Genomic DNA, 14,862 nt, shown 5'->3' on the forward strand with positions numbered 1-14,862 from the left:
AAAGGTCACTTAATAAGACTTTTATTATTGCACAAACCAGAGCAAATGTGAGACACACAGGTCCCAGATCAGTGAGTTGGAGGCTGGAAAACCTATAAAAAATATTGCATGAGACCAATTAACACCATGAAGGTAAAACTTTACAAACTCAGCAGTTCCTAGACTGGATCCTTTCAGCAAAAAGTGGGTCAGGTCCCTGCCATACTAGTCAGAAGAAAGCGAATGAGAACCCCCAGGGGATCAGATTATGATTTTCACTAGAGGATGGGAGACAGAGTGCAAACATCTGTCTTCCCTAAGCATGCTGAGGTGACACGCGTGCCGTAAGGACCTGCCAGGTGTCAGAGGCAAAATGACTTCTACTACCACCTGGCAGTGACATAATTCTGGCAAGGTCTGCGCAGGTCAGAATATGAAATGCAGCTCCTGAAAACTTCTCACAACTGGAATACACAGCAGATGGCTCTGCACAGATGCTCTCTAGTGTTGTTACGCTGAACAAAGAGCACGTTCGCTGAAGGTTTAAGGCCACCATCTTAAGTGGAATTTCTTTCTCATGCTCAGTGAGTTTAGATCTTTGGCTGAACTTCTTCCACATTTGCTGATTCATAAAACTAACGTGGGTCGTGAAGTTTTGGTGTTAAATCAGAGCAGACTGTTTAATGAACTTTCTTGTGCTGGCTGCACTCCTGAGGCCTTTATCTAGTGTGAAGTTTATGGTGTTGAATGAGGCTGTAGTTTTGGCTAAAGGATTTTCCACATTCGTTGCACTCATAAGGCCTTTCTCCAGTGTGAATTCTCCGATGTAGAATAAGGCTGAAGCTTTGGCTAAAGGACTTCCCACATTCACTACATTCATAAGGCCTTATTCCCGTGTGAACTCTCCGATGCTGAATGCAACTGGAGCTTTGTCTAAATCCTTTCCCACATTCATTGCACTCATATGGCCTTTCTCCAGTGTGAACTCTCTGGTGCTGGATGAGGATAGAGCTTTGGCTAAAGGACTTTCCACATTCGCCACATTCATAAGGCTTTGCTCCAGTGTGAATTCTCCGATATTGAACAAGGCCGGAGCTTTGTCTAAAAAATTCGCCACATTCAGCACACTCACAAGGCCTTGCTCCGGTGTGAATTCTCTCGTGCCGAACAAGTTTGGATTTGCACCCAAAAGCTTTCCCACATTCACTACACACATAAGGCCTTTCTCCAGTGTGAGTACGGTGGTGCTGAACAAGTTTATACTTGAACCTGAAGGCCTTTCCACATTCACTGCACTCAAAAGGCTTTACTCCAGCGTGGACTGTCTTATGCTGAACAAATGTATGCTTGTAGCTGAAGGTTTTCCCACAGTCACTGCACTTAAGTGTGAATTCTCTGATGCTGAACAAGGGTACGTTTACGACAGAAGGCTTTTCCACATTCGCCACATCTGTAAGAACTTTTTCCACTGCGAAAGACTTCCTCACACTTAGTACTGCTGTGTATACTCACAGCACTGGCCACACTGGCCAGGAAGTCCTTTTCAACCTCCCCACAGGTGAAAGGCTTCCCTAATGAATGGCCTCTATAGGTCTTCGCAAAGGAAGCCCTGTCCATGTCCTTGCTATAGGGCTTTTTCCCACCGTGCTCATTCTGGTGTTGGCGAAGATCTGCACTGAAACAGAATCATTTCCCACGTGCCACACGTGTGTAGGATTTCTGCCTGGTATGTGTTCCCTGAAGCTCAGCCAGGTACAAAATATCCTTCATGACAGGAACACACATCTCACAGAGATGAAGCTTCTGGGTGGATAGATTTGGCCCCGAAGTCCTGCTTGGTGGTGTTCTTCCCAGAGAAACATTCTGTCCAGAAGGGGCCTCTTCATCGTCTATCCCACAAAAATAATCTGAAAACAGAGAAATGCTAGTCAAGTACACGTGGGGACGGGTGGCAGCCACATTACAAACATGTGCCTGACACACCCAGGAATGAATGCGTGAGGCTGTTTTCAGGATGAGGGAGCTGGGAGGCAAGGTGAGGAAGGGGCTGTTTTGCAGTACTGGACTCTAAAAGGTCACGGAAGTAGGAAGGCCTCGCAAGGCGGAACGAGGAGAAATGGGATGTAGCACGGTGGAGAGAGGCAGCCGGGGTTTCCGACTTGCTCCTCTGAGGACGACCCCCAGGAGGGCTGCTGCTCACACGTGAGTGTTGTGAAGAAGCTCTGGTCCAGGAACAGAAAAGTCAGATTGCTAGTGAGTAGCTGGTGTTCAAGGACATTTGAGGATACGCGCTCACCATCCACTACGCACGAGCCAATGCGGGGGCCCTGCAGAGGCAGCAGTGGAAAGGAGCAGGCAGCAGACAGATGCCAGGAAGTTGGGAGCAGCTAGGGGCCAGAAGTCAGTAAAAAGGACAAACTGGCCAAGCATCAAGAACAGGGAAGAAAAGGTGGAAATGAGGTGTGGCCAGTGGAAATGGCACCAAAACACTGATTTGAACAGATTGCTGGTATGATGTGAACACGGCCCCGATGTCATGTCTTCCCTCAGCTGCCACTCAGCAGGGCCAGGCCCCCTCCAGCCCCTTGTCCCTTGGCGGGAGTGGTATCTATTCTGTGAAGCAGCCAGAACTCTCCCCGACACCCCTAACGGAGCAACTACACAGGACTATGATAACCAAGTCCTAAGGGAAAGACAGGACAGGTAGGTGGCCTGTACCAGCCCAGCTTATGACATGACAAAGCAAAGAAAACTGAACGCTACAAAAAGAACCTCAGACAAAGGTCTCACAGAACAGCTCATCGTGCATGTAAGCAGTGTCCGTGTCAGTGACGGCAATTCCTGGCACGTGCAGGCGTGCAGGACTGTCAGAGGGAGCAAAACCTGAGGTAAGTAGGTACCAGGGATCTGCAGAAGCCACGCAGCTAGGGAGGGGGCAAGCCAGGTGGGGTCCATTCGGCTGATGGCCAAGACTGCCTAGGATTCCCTAGAACCCTTTCCTACCAGGAAAGGCAGCGGGTACCGGGGTAGCAGGGAGAGAAGACGGCAGTACCTCCCAGTCATAGCAACAACAGCACCTACCCAGGAGACTAGGAAGGACGCGGTGGCCATGGTCTGGATGTAAAGACACAGCGGCCCCTCGGGAAAAGCAGAAAGGCAAAGTCACTACCCAGGTCACTGGTGGGTGTGAGGGCCTTACCCAGGGAGATTATAAGTGCCAAGTTCTCCAGCATCACGTTGTGGTACAGGTGTCTCTGAACCTCATCAAGGAGACCCCATTCCTCCCAGGAGAATACATGGCCATGTCCTCCAAAGTCACACTGTCCTGTCATGTTGGGGACAGATGAAACCACAGCCTCCTGAGGACCCACAATCCAAACCCACACATCTACCCCATGCCCATCCTCTTCCCAAGCTCCCCACCTCAGCAGAGAAACCCAGTTCTGCTGGTTCTACTCTTTCTTCATGGTTCTATTAACCAAATGCCCAGCCCTCAACAAGTGCAGCCAGGTAGGCAGAGAGACACCATCTACACTCGGGAATATGCCCAAGGATTCCAGGACCGCATCTCTCCCTGCCATGAGATTCCCTGGAGTCCTCTGTTATCACGACTCACAATAAAATTTGGGGTCACTCATCACCCCTAAGTTTCCAGTCCCAGGACCATCAATTCATATCCCTCTCTCCACATGCACCCCTCTCATGCCTTCGGACCCCACAGTTGCATCCCCACAGCCACCACCAACTCCCTGCCCCATACCGTATGCATCTCTCTCTCTGGACTTGCGCCAGGTTACCTGGTACGTGGCATCCAGAAAGAACTGGGCAGATCCAAACAGGATCCAGTACTACCCCAGACCTCTGATGAATCTCAACACCAGGGGTAGCCCTGGATGCTGCTTTGAAGGCCTCTCCGCCTGTCTCCAGTCCTTGCTTCAATGTCAGTCACATAGCACCACATGTGAATTTCAGATACCCGTGACCCTCTCCCACTTCTGTGCTGCACTTGCTGTCCCCTCAGCAGCCACAACCATGTTCCTTCCACCTTACTCTCCTTCAAAGCCCAGCCATCCCGGTACCAGGCATAGTAATTCTCACAGACGACCACATTTATCCCAGACATTACCCACCAGCAAAACCCCCAGAACCTACCAAAGCTTACCACAAAGTCACAGTAAACCCATCTTATCTCAATTAATCCGACGCCTCCAAATCTGTCTCCGGTCCGCTCTTCCCTCGGAAGTCTTGGTCACCTGCCAAGACCATCCTCCCCACATACTCCCTTCGTGGCCACTTCTCTCCTACATCTGTATTTATGATCCTCCTAACCCCCAACCAGGTACCCAAGCAATAGAGCTAGTCCTCAGAACTCTTAATCTTCTTTCTGACCTGCTGATAACACCACTGCCATGACCTGAATTCCATCTTCTAAGTATCATCCACGGCCTGGTACACATGCTAGCCACCCCTTTGGGTGTCTCCATCCTAAGCCCCACCCCAGATTTCCAGACCCGTGTCCAGCTGCCCACTCGATGCCACAGTCGTCTGTTCTCTGAGCTCCTGCCACCCCCCAGTGAAAACCACTACCACGGATTTTCCAGTCTCAGCTGATAGAATTTCCACCCTTCTTGCTGCTAAGACCAACACTCTAGTGTCATCTCTCACTCCTTCCTCTCTCTCTCTCTCACACCCTCAGAATCAGCCCTTCTTGAAAGATGCATCCAGAATACCAACCACTTCTCCCACCTCCACAGCTACCACTCTGGTCCATGAACACTCACCTGGACTATTCCAGTACCCTCTTCCCTGGTCACCCATCCTCCTCCCTCGCCCCCAAAGTCTGTTTTCCACTCTACAACCCGATGGAGCCTATCTGGACCTGGGTACGATCATCTCCCTCCTCCGCTCCCAATCTCCCATTACGTCCGTTATAGTTGCCCAACTTCTCAGGCAGCCATTTCCAAGACTAACTCCAGTCCCCTGCTCTTTGTTCCTAAGAGAAAGAAGACATGCTGTGCCCTGTTCCCACACTAACAAGCACCTGCACATGCTGGTACTTGTTCCTGGGATAACCTTCTACGCCTCCTTCCATTCCAGAAACAGGAACTCCTGCATACAACCCTCAGCCTGGACTCAGGACGAGTCTAGATCACTACCTGGCGGTGGGATTTCTCCCAGATCCCCACACCAAAAGGGCTAGCAGAGAGGCAGGTGAAGAGTCCCAGAACACCACAATCCCAAAGTTGACATGGGCAAGATCCAAACCAGCGAGGCCCAGGGACACCCTCCACGAGTGCTACTTCAGCCACGGGGCCCTACAGGCAGAAGCAGGCCATAGAGGCCACAGAGGCTGGGGACCACGGTGTATTTCAACCGGCCCGAACCTCCCGTGCATCTTTCCAGCCCTGGAGGCCAGACCTAGGGCTGTAACACTAAAGTCTGAATTTCAGTCCTCAGCGCTCCCCGTTGCCAGTTCTCTGCGCTTGGACCCAACCTCCCTGTGCCTCGCTGTCCTCATCACCCCCATTCCAGTCGGTTCTCCCTGAGCAGCTCCTGGAAAACTTTTAAACCCCTAAATCAGACCGTGTCCCTCTTGTCTTCACAACCATCCATGGGTCCCAGCGCCCCTACCACGCCCCAGCCCGCCAGTTCCCCCGTGACTCCGCCGCACATCCTTCGTTCTCGAGGGCAGAAGGCGGACCCCACACTCTTGAATCCTCCCGCCTTGGGCCCCCCTGCAGCCCTGCACCGAGAGGCCCCTCCCCTGCAGCCCGCTCCCGCACCCCGTCACGCCGGCGCTTAGACGCGGGGTCCCCGCCCGCGAGCGCCTCCCGGGCCCGGACACCGGGACCTGGGCCGCAGGGAGCGAGCAGGTGCCCCGCGCTCCGGCTTGGAGGGTCTGTCGGGGGGAGAGGGCGGGGAGGGCCCGGGGACAGCGAGTTTACCTCAGCCGGGTCCCTGGGCGCGGCCACTGCCACTGGACTCTGTCCCGGCCCCGCGGTCCCGGGCCCGGCGCGGGGCAGCACAGGCGGCGTCGCCGAGCCACGAACCCCAGTCGGCGCGCCGGGGACGGCGCCTCTTCCCGCCCCTTCCCTGTCGGTCGCCACGGAAAAAACCCAGGAACACCCAAAACGACCGCAACCAGGACGCCGGAAGTCCCGCCCGAAGCGCTGTAAGCGCACGGAAGAGCTCTTATCTTGGGCCTTCATTGGCTCAGCCCGCTGCCTCTCGGCGCGGAGCCCTCTGGGTAATGTAGTAGAGGCGCTGGCGCAGATGCTCCGCATCAGAACAGTCCCAGAGGCTCAGGTTCCGCGGGGAATGCGAAGGTCCCGGAGGCTTCCTTAAGGGATTTACGCAGATTTGTGGGGAGTGCTGCCTGCAAGCGATCTCCAAAAGTTCTCAGAAGCATGCTTTCAGACCCCATGAAGCTCAGCAGGCTCCCGAGACTAAAAAGAGTATTTTAGGTGCTACCAAAGGCTGTTACTGATACAAATGCACATATCATTCCATAAAGTCATTTCGACATAAAAATATGTACATTCTTAGCTGTAAAGTAATCGACATTATCGTATTCTTCTTCATACACATGTAACCTCAAGCATTAGCGTCACTTTTGTGAGTGTCAGTGCATCTGGTCAAGAACAAGAGGAAAAGAGTGGACGGGTTCATAACAGACAGAAGAGGGATGTGGGCTGCCCTGAAGAAACTGGGCAGGGTGAAGCTTTGCCTCTAGATCCCACGGAAAACGTCTCTCCCACCTGTATATTGTGATTGTGTCCTATCCAGTGCAGAACAGTGTTTAATCCCAGTGTTTAATCCGTAGAATACTTCTTTCCCCATATTCCAAGATATTCAATTCCTTTAAGGAATCTGCCTTGTGTCTCAAATGGAGAGCGACTAATTTCACACTGGGAGCACGAGCGCAAAGGGGGCCGTCTGAACCCCAATATTAAGGGGGTATCTGAATCTCAAGAGGAAGGGAGCACCTGAACTTCATGATCTCATCGCCTTGCTGGGAAATGACGATCATTTCTGCTATTACTGAAGGGAAAGTTCTGCAAGGGTAATTCAGATTATCTCAGAAAGACAGTAGTGAAATAGAAATTACAGAGTTTTAATAATGTTTATGTAGTTCTTTAAAGTTAGTGACAGGAACCATCAGTGAAGGTTGCAAAAATTTCAGACTTTAATGAAATTTAGCAAGTCATTTAAGTCTGAGAAGAGCTAGAATCCACTGAGCACGTGTTTGTGCTGGAACCTTGGTCACTCAGAAGATATCTTCTCCAAAAGGTGATTCTTTTTCATTCATGAGCACATTGAGCGATACTGGCTTGGAGACTTAAAGAGGTCATTGAGAGTAGCCAGAAGAATAAACATAATTGCTTCTCAGCCTTATGGCTAAGATCAAGTGTAGTATCTGTTCTAATCAGTTTAATATCTGATACGTCCTCTATCGGAGGACAACATATTAAATGAATTTTTGGAGCACGGAGATGGAATAGGAGCTTGCCCCGCCCACTCCACACATTGACCTGGTTAAAAAAAAAAAGAATAAACATAAACAGAATTTGAGGGGTCATGTTTACTCACTGCTCTAACAAATGTGTACTGAACACACAAATAAACCACTTAGAACTGTGTGTATTTCTTACAAGAATTATGGCAAATACTTAGTAAGCAAATGCCAAAAATAGAATCTAAAAATAATTAGAGAGTATGTAAAAATGTACAATCTGTGTGAGATGAAAGACACAAAAATTTTTTAAATAAAAAAGGTGAACTGAGTCTATAAAAGTTCTGTGAATATTGGTGAATTCTAGACAAACATGCCATTTAAGAACTGCAGTCATTCATGGACAAATCAAGTCCTATCTCATTTCCTTGATCAAAGTACTTACTGTAGAGACAGAATTAGGGACTAAGCTAGGGGTATCTTTCTTTCAGGGACAGTAAGAGGAAAATGCCCACCACACAGTTTTTCTGGCTGGGATTTAAGCAGGTAGAACAGACTAAGTTATCACTGATCAAAGGCTGAGAGGGATGAAGACTTTAGAAATCCCAATAAATTCACCAGATCCAAAGCAAGTCCCTAGTTCGGAATATATCAAAGCACTTTTACATCTGGCTATATGTCAGGGTCACACATAGACCAAACCCCATCTGCAATTCCTGCTCATTCTTGCTCTCCAACTCTTGCAACCTTCATATCACTTCTTATTTAACATGACTTCTATTTCTCTAAATAGGAGATGGAAGTTAATTTAACCTTCTTTGCTTTGGCCACAGATATTTACTACAAATGTAATGTCACAGGCCCAATAAAGAGAATCCTGCACCCAGAAATACAACAGAAAGAAGGTGGAGGTTTTCAGTTTCATGCTTATCACTCAGGGTTTTTAGGGAAATGCTATTACAGACACCCAAACAGAGCATGGTCCATAAGATAAAACCATCAAACAAGAACAACACACACACACACACACACACACACACACACACACACACACTCCACTAACATTTTTAAACTTTATATTTTCCTGATGCTCCAACATCCCCACACCAGGTGAACACCAGGTAACCAAATGCACCAGAGTGATAAGGCTGGCCTGCGCCACAAGTTCCCCTTCTTGCTTTCCCCGTCTCTGACTCCTGTCTGTCTCTCTTCGTTCTGTGTCTCTGTCTGTCTCCTTTCTGCTCCCCTCCCATCTGGCCTCTGCGACTGCACCTGGCCTCCCTCTTCTAGGACCTGTGAGTATAATAAAATTCTTTGATTTCGTACCTCCCCAAGAGTAATTTCTGCTGCCGTGTGGGAGTGACCCTTGAAGACCCCACAAGGGGGGTTACTCCTCCACTTGGCCCACAAGGAGGGGATGATCGGAACTCGGAGAAGTCCCCAAGAGATGCCCTTGCCCACGCACTTACTGCTTGGCTCCCCCCACCCCCATCCCCCGGGAAGGCCCCCCTGTTGGCTTTCGGGGCTGCTCTGCTGCCCTGTTGCCCCTGCCTTCCGCGTGCAGCCAAGTCGCCCTGTCCCCGTCCCCACAATGCACCGGGATGAGGACGCCCAGCCACCCGGCTTGCGAAGCGATACTTCTCAGCGCGCCTCTGGTGACGGCAATGTCAGGCGGTCCCCCGCCACTGAGCCACGCACCTCCCCAGAGCGCTGCAGGGCGGAGGACCCGTACGCCGAGCTCGGTGCCTGCAGCAGCCCTCGGGGACAAGTGGCCCGTCCCTGGAAAGCCCTCCCCAGCCCCTCCTAAAGGGTCCAGGCTGCCCCTACCCTACCCCGCATCCCTCCCAAGGTCGCTCGTGGCCCCCAACACCTCTGAGGCTGCTGGGACACCCTGCTGGAGGGGGAGCCACTCAGAACCAAGGGAACATGGTCAGGTGGACAGCCATCGAGGGGGGGAATCAATTAGCCACCCACAGAGAAGAGCCATTCTAAAGGTTTTGCTAAGAGGAGAAGCAGGAAGAGAAAAGGAAAAAGAGTAAAAGAAAAAGAAAAAAGGCAGAAAGGGCAGATTATCCTGCGGTTGGGGCCTTCCCAGGGAAGGCTGCAGCCCAGAGAGACTGGGGCCCTTTCTCCTCCCCCTTCCCCTCTCAGCTTATCAACCAGAGACAGGAGCAGAGTAAAAAAACAAAGGGGGGGGGGGGGTGTGGGGGTGCTGGTGTGTGTGCCACTTTAGGGACTATGAGCCCAAGATGGAGGGGAAAATAGAACTTTACAAACCCTAGGCACTAAGCAAATGCCAGGTGTGGCAAACTTAATGCTAGCTCTAGACTACTAACTGCTTTAAAAACAGACCCCTAGATACAGGCGAAGAAAGAGAAAAGGCGATCAAACAAATTGCGTGTGTTGGCGTGCATACGCATTAACAAGTTCCGTAATCTGATCCAATAGGATCCAAAATTTATACACTGAAGAATTTCTATAACAAAAAAAAGATCAAACTGGCACTGACTGGCTTTCCTGCCTGTGCAATCTAGTTCTACAAAATGAACATGTGCTGAAATGCACCAACAGACAAAACGTTATGCACTTAATCAATCCTGGGGCTCAAAGCGTTGTTTCAACTGAGGACCCCGTTCAATTTATCTATTGCACCCCCCTATAACCTAAAGTAAGTGACTAAATGGAAAACTTTCTAATGGTTATGCCTCACTTTAACTGTAGTCTTTCCCATAGTTATAGTAGCTGTTGCCCTAAAATATTCATATTAGGCAGAGATGCTCTACATAATAAATAATAAAATTAAAGAAGTTTTGACACTTGCACATTGGTTTGATAAATGAGACCCCATGAACACCCAGCTAAAATAGTTAATATGGCCCAGTATAAGTTAAACCAGGACCTTCAGTATTAAAACGTATCACGTGAGGGGCACCTGGGTGGTTCAGTCGGTTAGGCGGCGGACTTTGGCTCAGGTCATGATCTCATGGTTTGTGAGTTCGAGCCCTGCTTTGGGATCTGTGCTGACAGCTCAGAGCCTGGAGCTTGCTTCAGATTCTGTGTCTCCCTCTCTCTCTGCCCCTGCCCTGCTGGCACTCTCTCTCTCTCAAAAATAAACAAAAAATTTTAAAAACGTTATTATATGAAACCCAATTAACAAAGGGGTGATCATCTGTTTTTCCAGCCCAGTTTTGCCTGCTTTTAAATCTTGGGGGTGGTGAGACAATGCCTGGTGGATGTCTACAACCTTCTTGCTGTGGTCCCATCCATCAAGACCCTGTATTTGACACCCAGGATTATGAAAAGCACTGATTCTACTCAATCAATAACTGGCAAATATTTTGCACTTATAGATTTGGCTAACATGTTCTGTTCAGCTCAGCCTATTTTAACAGGCCCCCAAATGCAGTTTGCTTCTATTTCCAAAGGGACACAATAAATCTTTGCTAGTCCATCCCTGGGCTATCCCAACAGCTTTGCCATCACACACAATTTGCACACAGTTCTTGACGACATCCACCTCCCTCCAAAAGCATGGTTGTGACATTATATTGATGACATCCTCTTTCAAGGAGATTCATTTGATGCACATATTTAGTCTGACATTTAGGGGCACGTGGGTGGCTCAGGGGGTTGAGCTTCTGACTTTTGATCTTGGCTCAGGTCATGATCTCACAGTTCATGGGATCGAGCACCATGTGGGGCGGCGCTGACAGTGTGGAGCCTGCTTGGGATTCTCTCTCTTCCTCTCTCCTCTGCCCCTCCCCACTCCCTCTCATGCTCCCTCTCAAAAATAAGTAAATCAACTTTAAAAAAAAGTTTTTAAAAAGTCCAACATTTAGTCCTTGGGGTTTGGTGGCAACATAGTCCTCATTTACAAATTTTACTTATAAATTAAACTCAACAGCCACTTCTGCTGGTGTCCTCAGAAACTCCTTCACTAAGAGGCTTTGGCAACCTCTTCTCCTGCCTTCTGGTGTGTCTGGACCAGTATGACAGCCATTAGCTGCCCCAGTGCCTCTGATGCAAAAAACTACCCCTCTCAGCCTTGGTAGATGCATCATTAAAACAACAAATAACTAGCCACACACCAAGCTTTGCTGGAAGGGGAGACTCTCAGCAGAGAGCCTGTGGCCCTCCACCTCCAGCTTTCCATTATGCTGTGGGGCATGGAAACAGCACCCCACAGGCATCGCACAGCTACCGAGGCCTCCCTAAGACAGGATGGAACCAAATCGAGGCCCTATGGCATATTCCATCTGTTGGAGGAGGTGACCTCTGCTGCCCTCAGTCCCTTTCCAGATGCCAGGGTGAAGGTGGTTAACCCTCCCCCAGACCCCTTGGCTACACGGGGAACCCCTTGGGATTAACTGAATGAACAGATGTAGGAGTAAATGACATCGCTAACCATCGTAGGTAATGAGCCCAATGGAGTGTTGCTGCTTTCCATCCCTTAGCTAGGATGTCCCTGATGAGGGTGGGACCCAAGAAACAGCACATCTGGCCAGATATCGGGTAGTTATCTCAGTACCAGCGGCCCTGGCCTGCAATGGCCCCTCTTCATATTTATTATAAATGATTGGGCTATAACCTAAAAAATGTTTCCTTCAAGGTAAATAACTCTGGCTATCTCCTGACTCACAGATGCCCAAAATATAAATCAAAGTCACACATGCCTCTATATATCCTAAGGCCACAATACAAGGCATTGCCAGAATACTTTATTCCATCCACAGTTAAAACCATCACTGTACTACTTGTAAGCAAGACATACATTTTCACTTCTCAAAATACGTAATGCTGGCTTCTTGCAACAGACAGTCAATAGAACTTCCATGTCCCTAATAGTTCCCAGATAACTGGCTTAACTGAGAGCCAGAGTGGTCTCCTCAGACAACTCTTCTTCAAATTCCAGTCCAACCCAATATTAGGTTTACACCCCTAATATTATCTGTCTTGCTCTGGTCCTTAACCTATTTATCCATAAGCATTGGAGGCCAGATGGAGGACCCACACTTTCCTGGGACAAATTAACCACAGAAGATCCCACAGGCCAGGCAGATTCCCATTAGAAATGGGACCCATTTGAACCTAAAAGTCCACTACAAAACCTTGTCAGGTACAGATGGGCATCACTGAGTTAACCGTGGATCCTCTTACTCTGCTTTGGGTGCTTTCATTTGTTTACAATACATTCTTGTGACATCGGTCTTATCATTACTGGTCTACTTTTCATTAATTCACAAACCAGAGGCCCAAGACCACAAAACAAGCCATTGCTTCAGGTCGATGTGGCAAATGCTGGGACCCACATCTGCTGAGTGGGTACCCACTGGGAAATGATACCCCCATCCCACATCACTCTGACCCCAAATCTCACCACTTGAGATGACGCTGTCTCAGATGACATGGCCAAACCTAAGGCCTCTCTATTGGAAACGACTTCACCCCTACATCAAAGATGGCTACACCCAGGCACTAAAACCTCCAGCAACACCTAGAAATTGCATCTCCTTAGAGCACAAACTAGACACAAGACATTTATTGCTTTCCTTTCTTTGATATTAGGGATGTTATTATCTTCTGAGCTTGCTATCCACTTGGCCCTTGGTCCTGGTATATTCTTTGCTCTCTACTAAAGTGTACATGCCTATGCTCCTGTGCCCGATGGGAAATTTGGTAGAGATTGCTACTACATATGCAATTTCCTAAAATTAAGAGAAATTATTGCTTCCCCTAGGAGGTACCTGCCTCACATCATTCAAACAAGTCCCCCACTCTTTGATGTATTTCCTACCATACTCCTTCAGTTTTCTACCATAATCTACAACCATGACCACACAACCATTCCTTCCCTTTGGTTAAGCACAACAACACATTCTCATGGGTACATTATACTCTAATAATGGCAACTGTGGGTTCTGTTAAGCCCCAAACCCCAGGCACAGCACTTTATTTTAAAAGATTATTTTATTTATTTATTTATTTATTTATTTATTTATTTATTTATGTGCTGACCCCCCCCCCCCCAAATATATTTTCCCTAACGAAACCATATGCCAGTGTGCAATGGTTACACTGAGGATTTCCACAGTTCTTCATCCACTGGTTCCAAACCTTCCTCAGATGCCTCATAGGACTTTTCCTTGTTGTCACCCTTATCAATAAATTTGTCTATGTGGCTAAGTCAAGCAATATCACTGACCCTTAATATCTCCACAATCCAGATGACAAGCGGTACCCATCCTAGTTAGTATTGTTAATGATGTTGAGGCATCACAAAATAGATTGTGTTGTAAACTGATAAAACTTCAAATTTTTCTGATGCCTCATCATCCCTACAAATAGACTATGAGCACCCCACCGGATGACCAGTTGTACATACAGTGTGATCACTGGTCACTGCCACACGTTCCTCCTCTTGCCCTCCCTTGACTGTGACCTAGGGACATTCAATCACATCAGTAAAGTCCCTTCATGCCTTTTGCTTCTGTATCCCCCCATTTCCTTCAGTAAAGACACTTGCCTAGGGGTCCTCACTCTCTTTCTGGGCTCCCCACATACTTGCTTGAGCCCTATCCCTGGGCACACTTCCAATATGGCTCCTTGAGTGGGGTATGGGGTCTCCCTTGTCTAGGATATGTGAATATAACAAACCCTTTACTGCATACGCCTCCGTGAGTGTAATTTCTGCATCCTTGTTTGAGTGATTCTTAAAGTTCCCACAAGGGAACTCATTCCCCCATTTACAACATGCACACGCACACGCACAATGAATCATTCACCTGTCATGAGATAATAGGTGTATACTCAGAAGTTATGAGCTGAGCACGTTCTTACATGTCTTACATGTAAGAAGATGAAAACAATGAGTTCAATGTATTTACTTAGGAAGAAGACTCCAGATGCAGCAATAGAAGACAAGACAGGGGTTAATATCAGGCACCCCTGGGACAGGAAGGTGAGAAAGACTGAACATTTCAGGAACCCTCAGAAAATATGCCTCTTATCCATAATTATCAGGGCTCATATTATAACCTCAGGAGAAGCAAGATAATTAAATTTCCACATGGTATTTATTAGGTTTTCTTTTTTAATTCCAGTATAATTAACATACAGTATTATATTAGTTTCAGGTATATTAGGTTTTCTAGTAAATATTCTATTTCTGTGTTTTGCCAAAAAAGAAAATCTATTTACCAAATTACATCATTTCCTTGGGAGGGACAGTGGCCATCATGGTCATAGGGCACGTACGGAAAGGGGGCATTTTACCCTCACGGTAAAGGTTCGGGCCTCCAGGTCAGCCCCTAGTTGGGAAGTGACTCGTGTCATCTGTAACTGCACTGACCTTGCCTGTACAGGGACTTGAGGTTGTCTCCGAAGAAAGTTTGTGAAGTGTTTCAATTGCTACACCCTGTTAATCAGTACTA

The 14,862-nt window shown here is 48.3% G+C and overlaps 3 protein-coding genes and 1 non-coding gene across 4 annotated transcripts in view; 1 reads left to right on the forward strand and 3 right to left on the reverse strand.

Annotated features, from left to right (window-relative positions):
- The window catches only part of LOC122208947 (zinc finger and SCAN domain-containing protein 4-like), a 197,679-nt gene that overhangs the window by 93,991 nt on the left and 88,826 nt on the right, over window positions 1–14,862 (reverse strand). The window lies entirely within an intron of this gene.
- Window positions 11–1,597, reverse strand: LOC122208953 (zinc finger protein 551-like). Its single transcript, XM_042920423.1, is given in 2 exon segments — window positions 11–1,362; window positions 1,364–1,597. Coding segments are annotated over 2 exon segments (897 nt in total). The 5' UTR covers window position 1,597; the 3' UTR covers window positions 11–698.
- LOC122208946 (zinc finger protein 530-like) overlaps window positions 1,827–14,862 on the reverse strand; it is a 36,534-nt gene continuing 23,498 nt past the window's right edge. Inside the window, exon 5 of the mRNA XM_042920408.1 lies at window positions 1,827–1,886. The gene's annotated coding sequence lies outside the window, so the exon portion shown is untranslated. The remainder of the gene's footprint in view (window positions 1,887–14,862) is intronic.
- LOC122209245 lies at window positions 7,358–7,541 on the forward strand. Its single transcript, XR_006197524.1, has one exon. It is a non-coding gene; the product is annotated as a U2 spliceosomal RNA (small nuclear RNA).

The sequence above is a fragment of the Panthera leo genome, chromosome E2, assembly GCF_018350215.1.
Source record: "Panthera leo isolate Ple1 chromosome E2, P.leo_Ple1_pat1.1, whole genome shotgun sequence".
Taxonomy (NCBI): Eukaryota; Metazoa; Chordata; class Mammalia; order Carnivora; family Felidae; genus Panthera; species Panthera leo.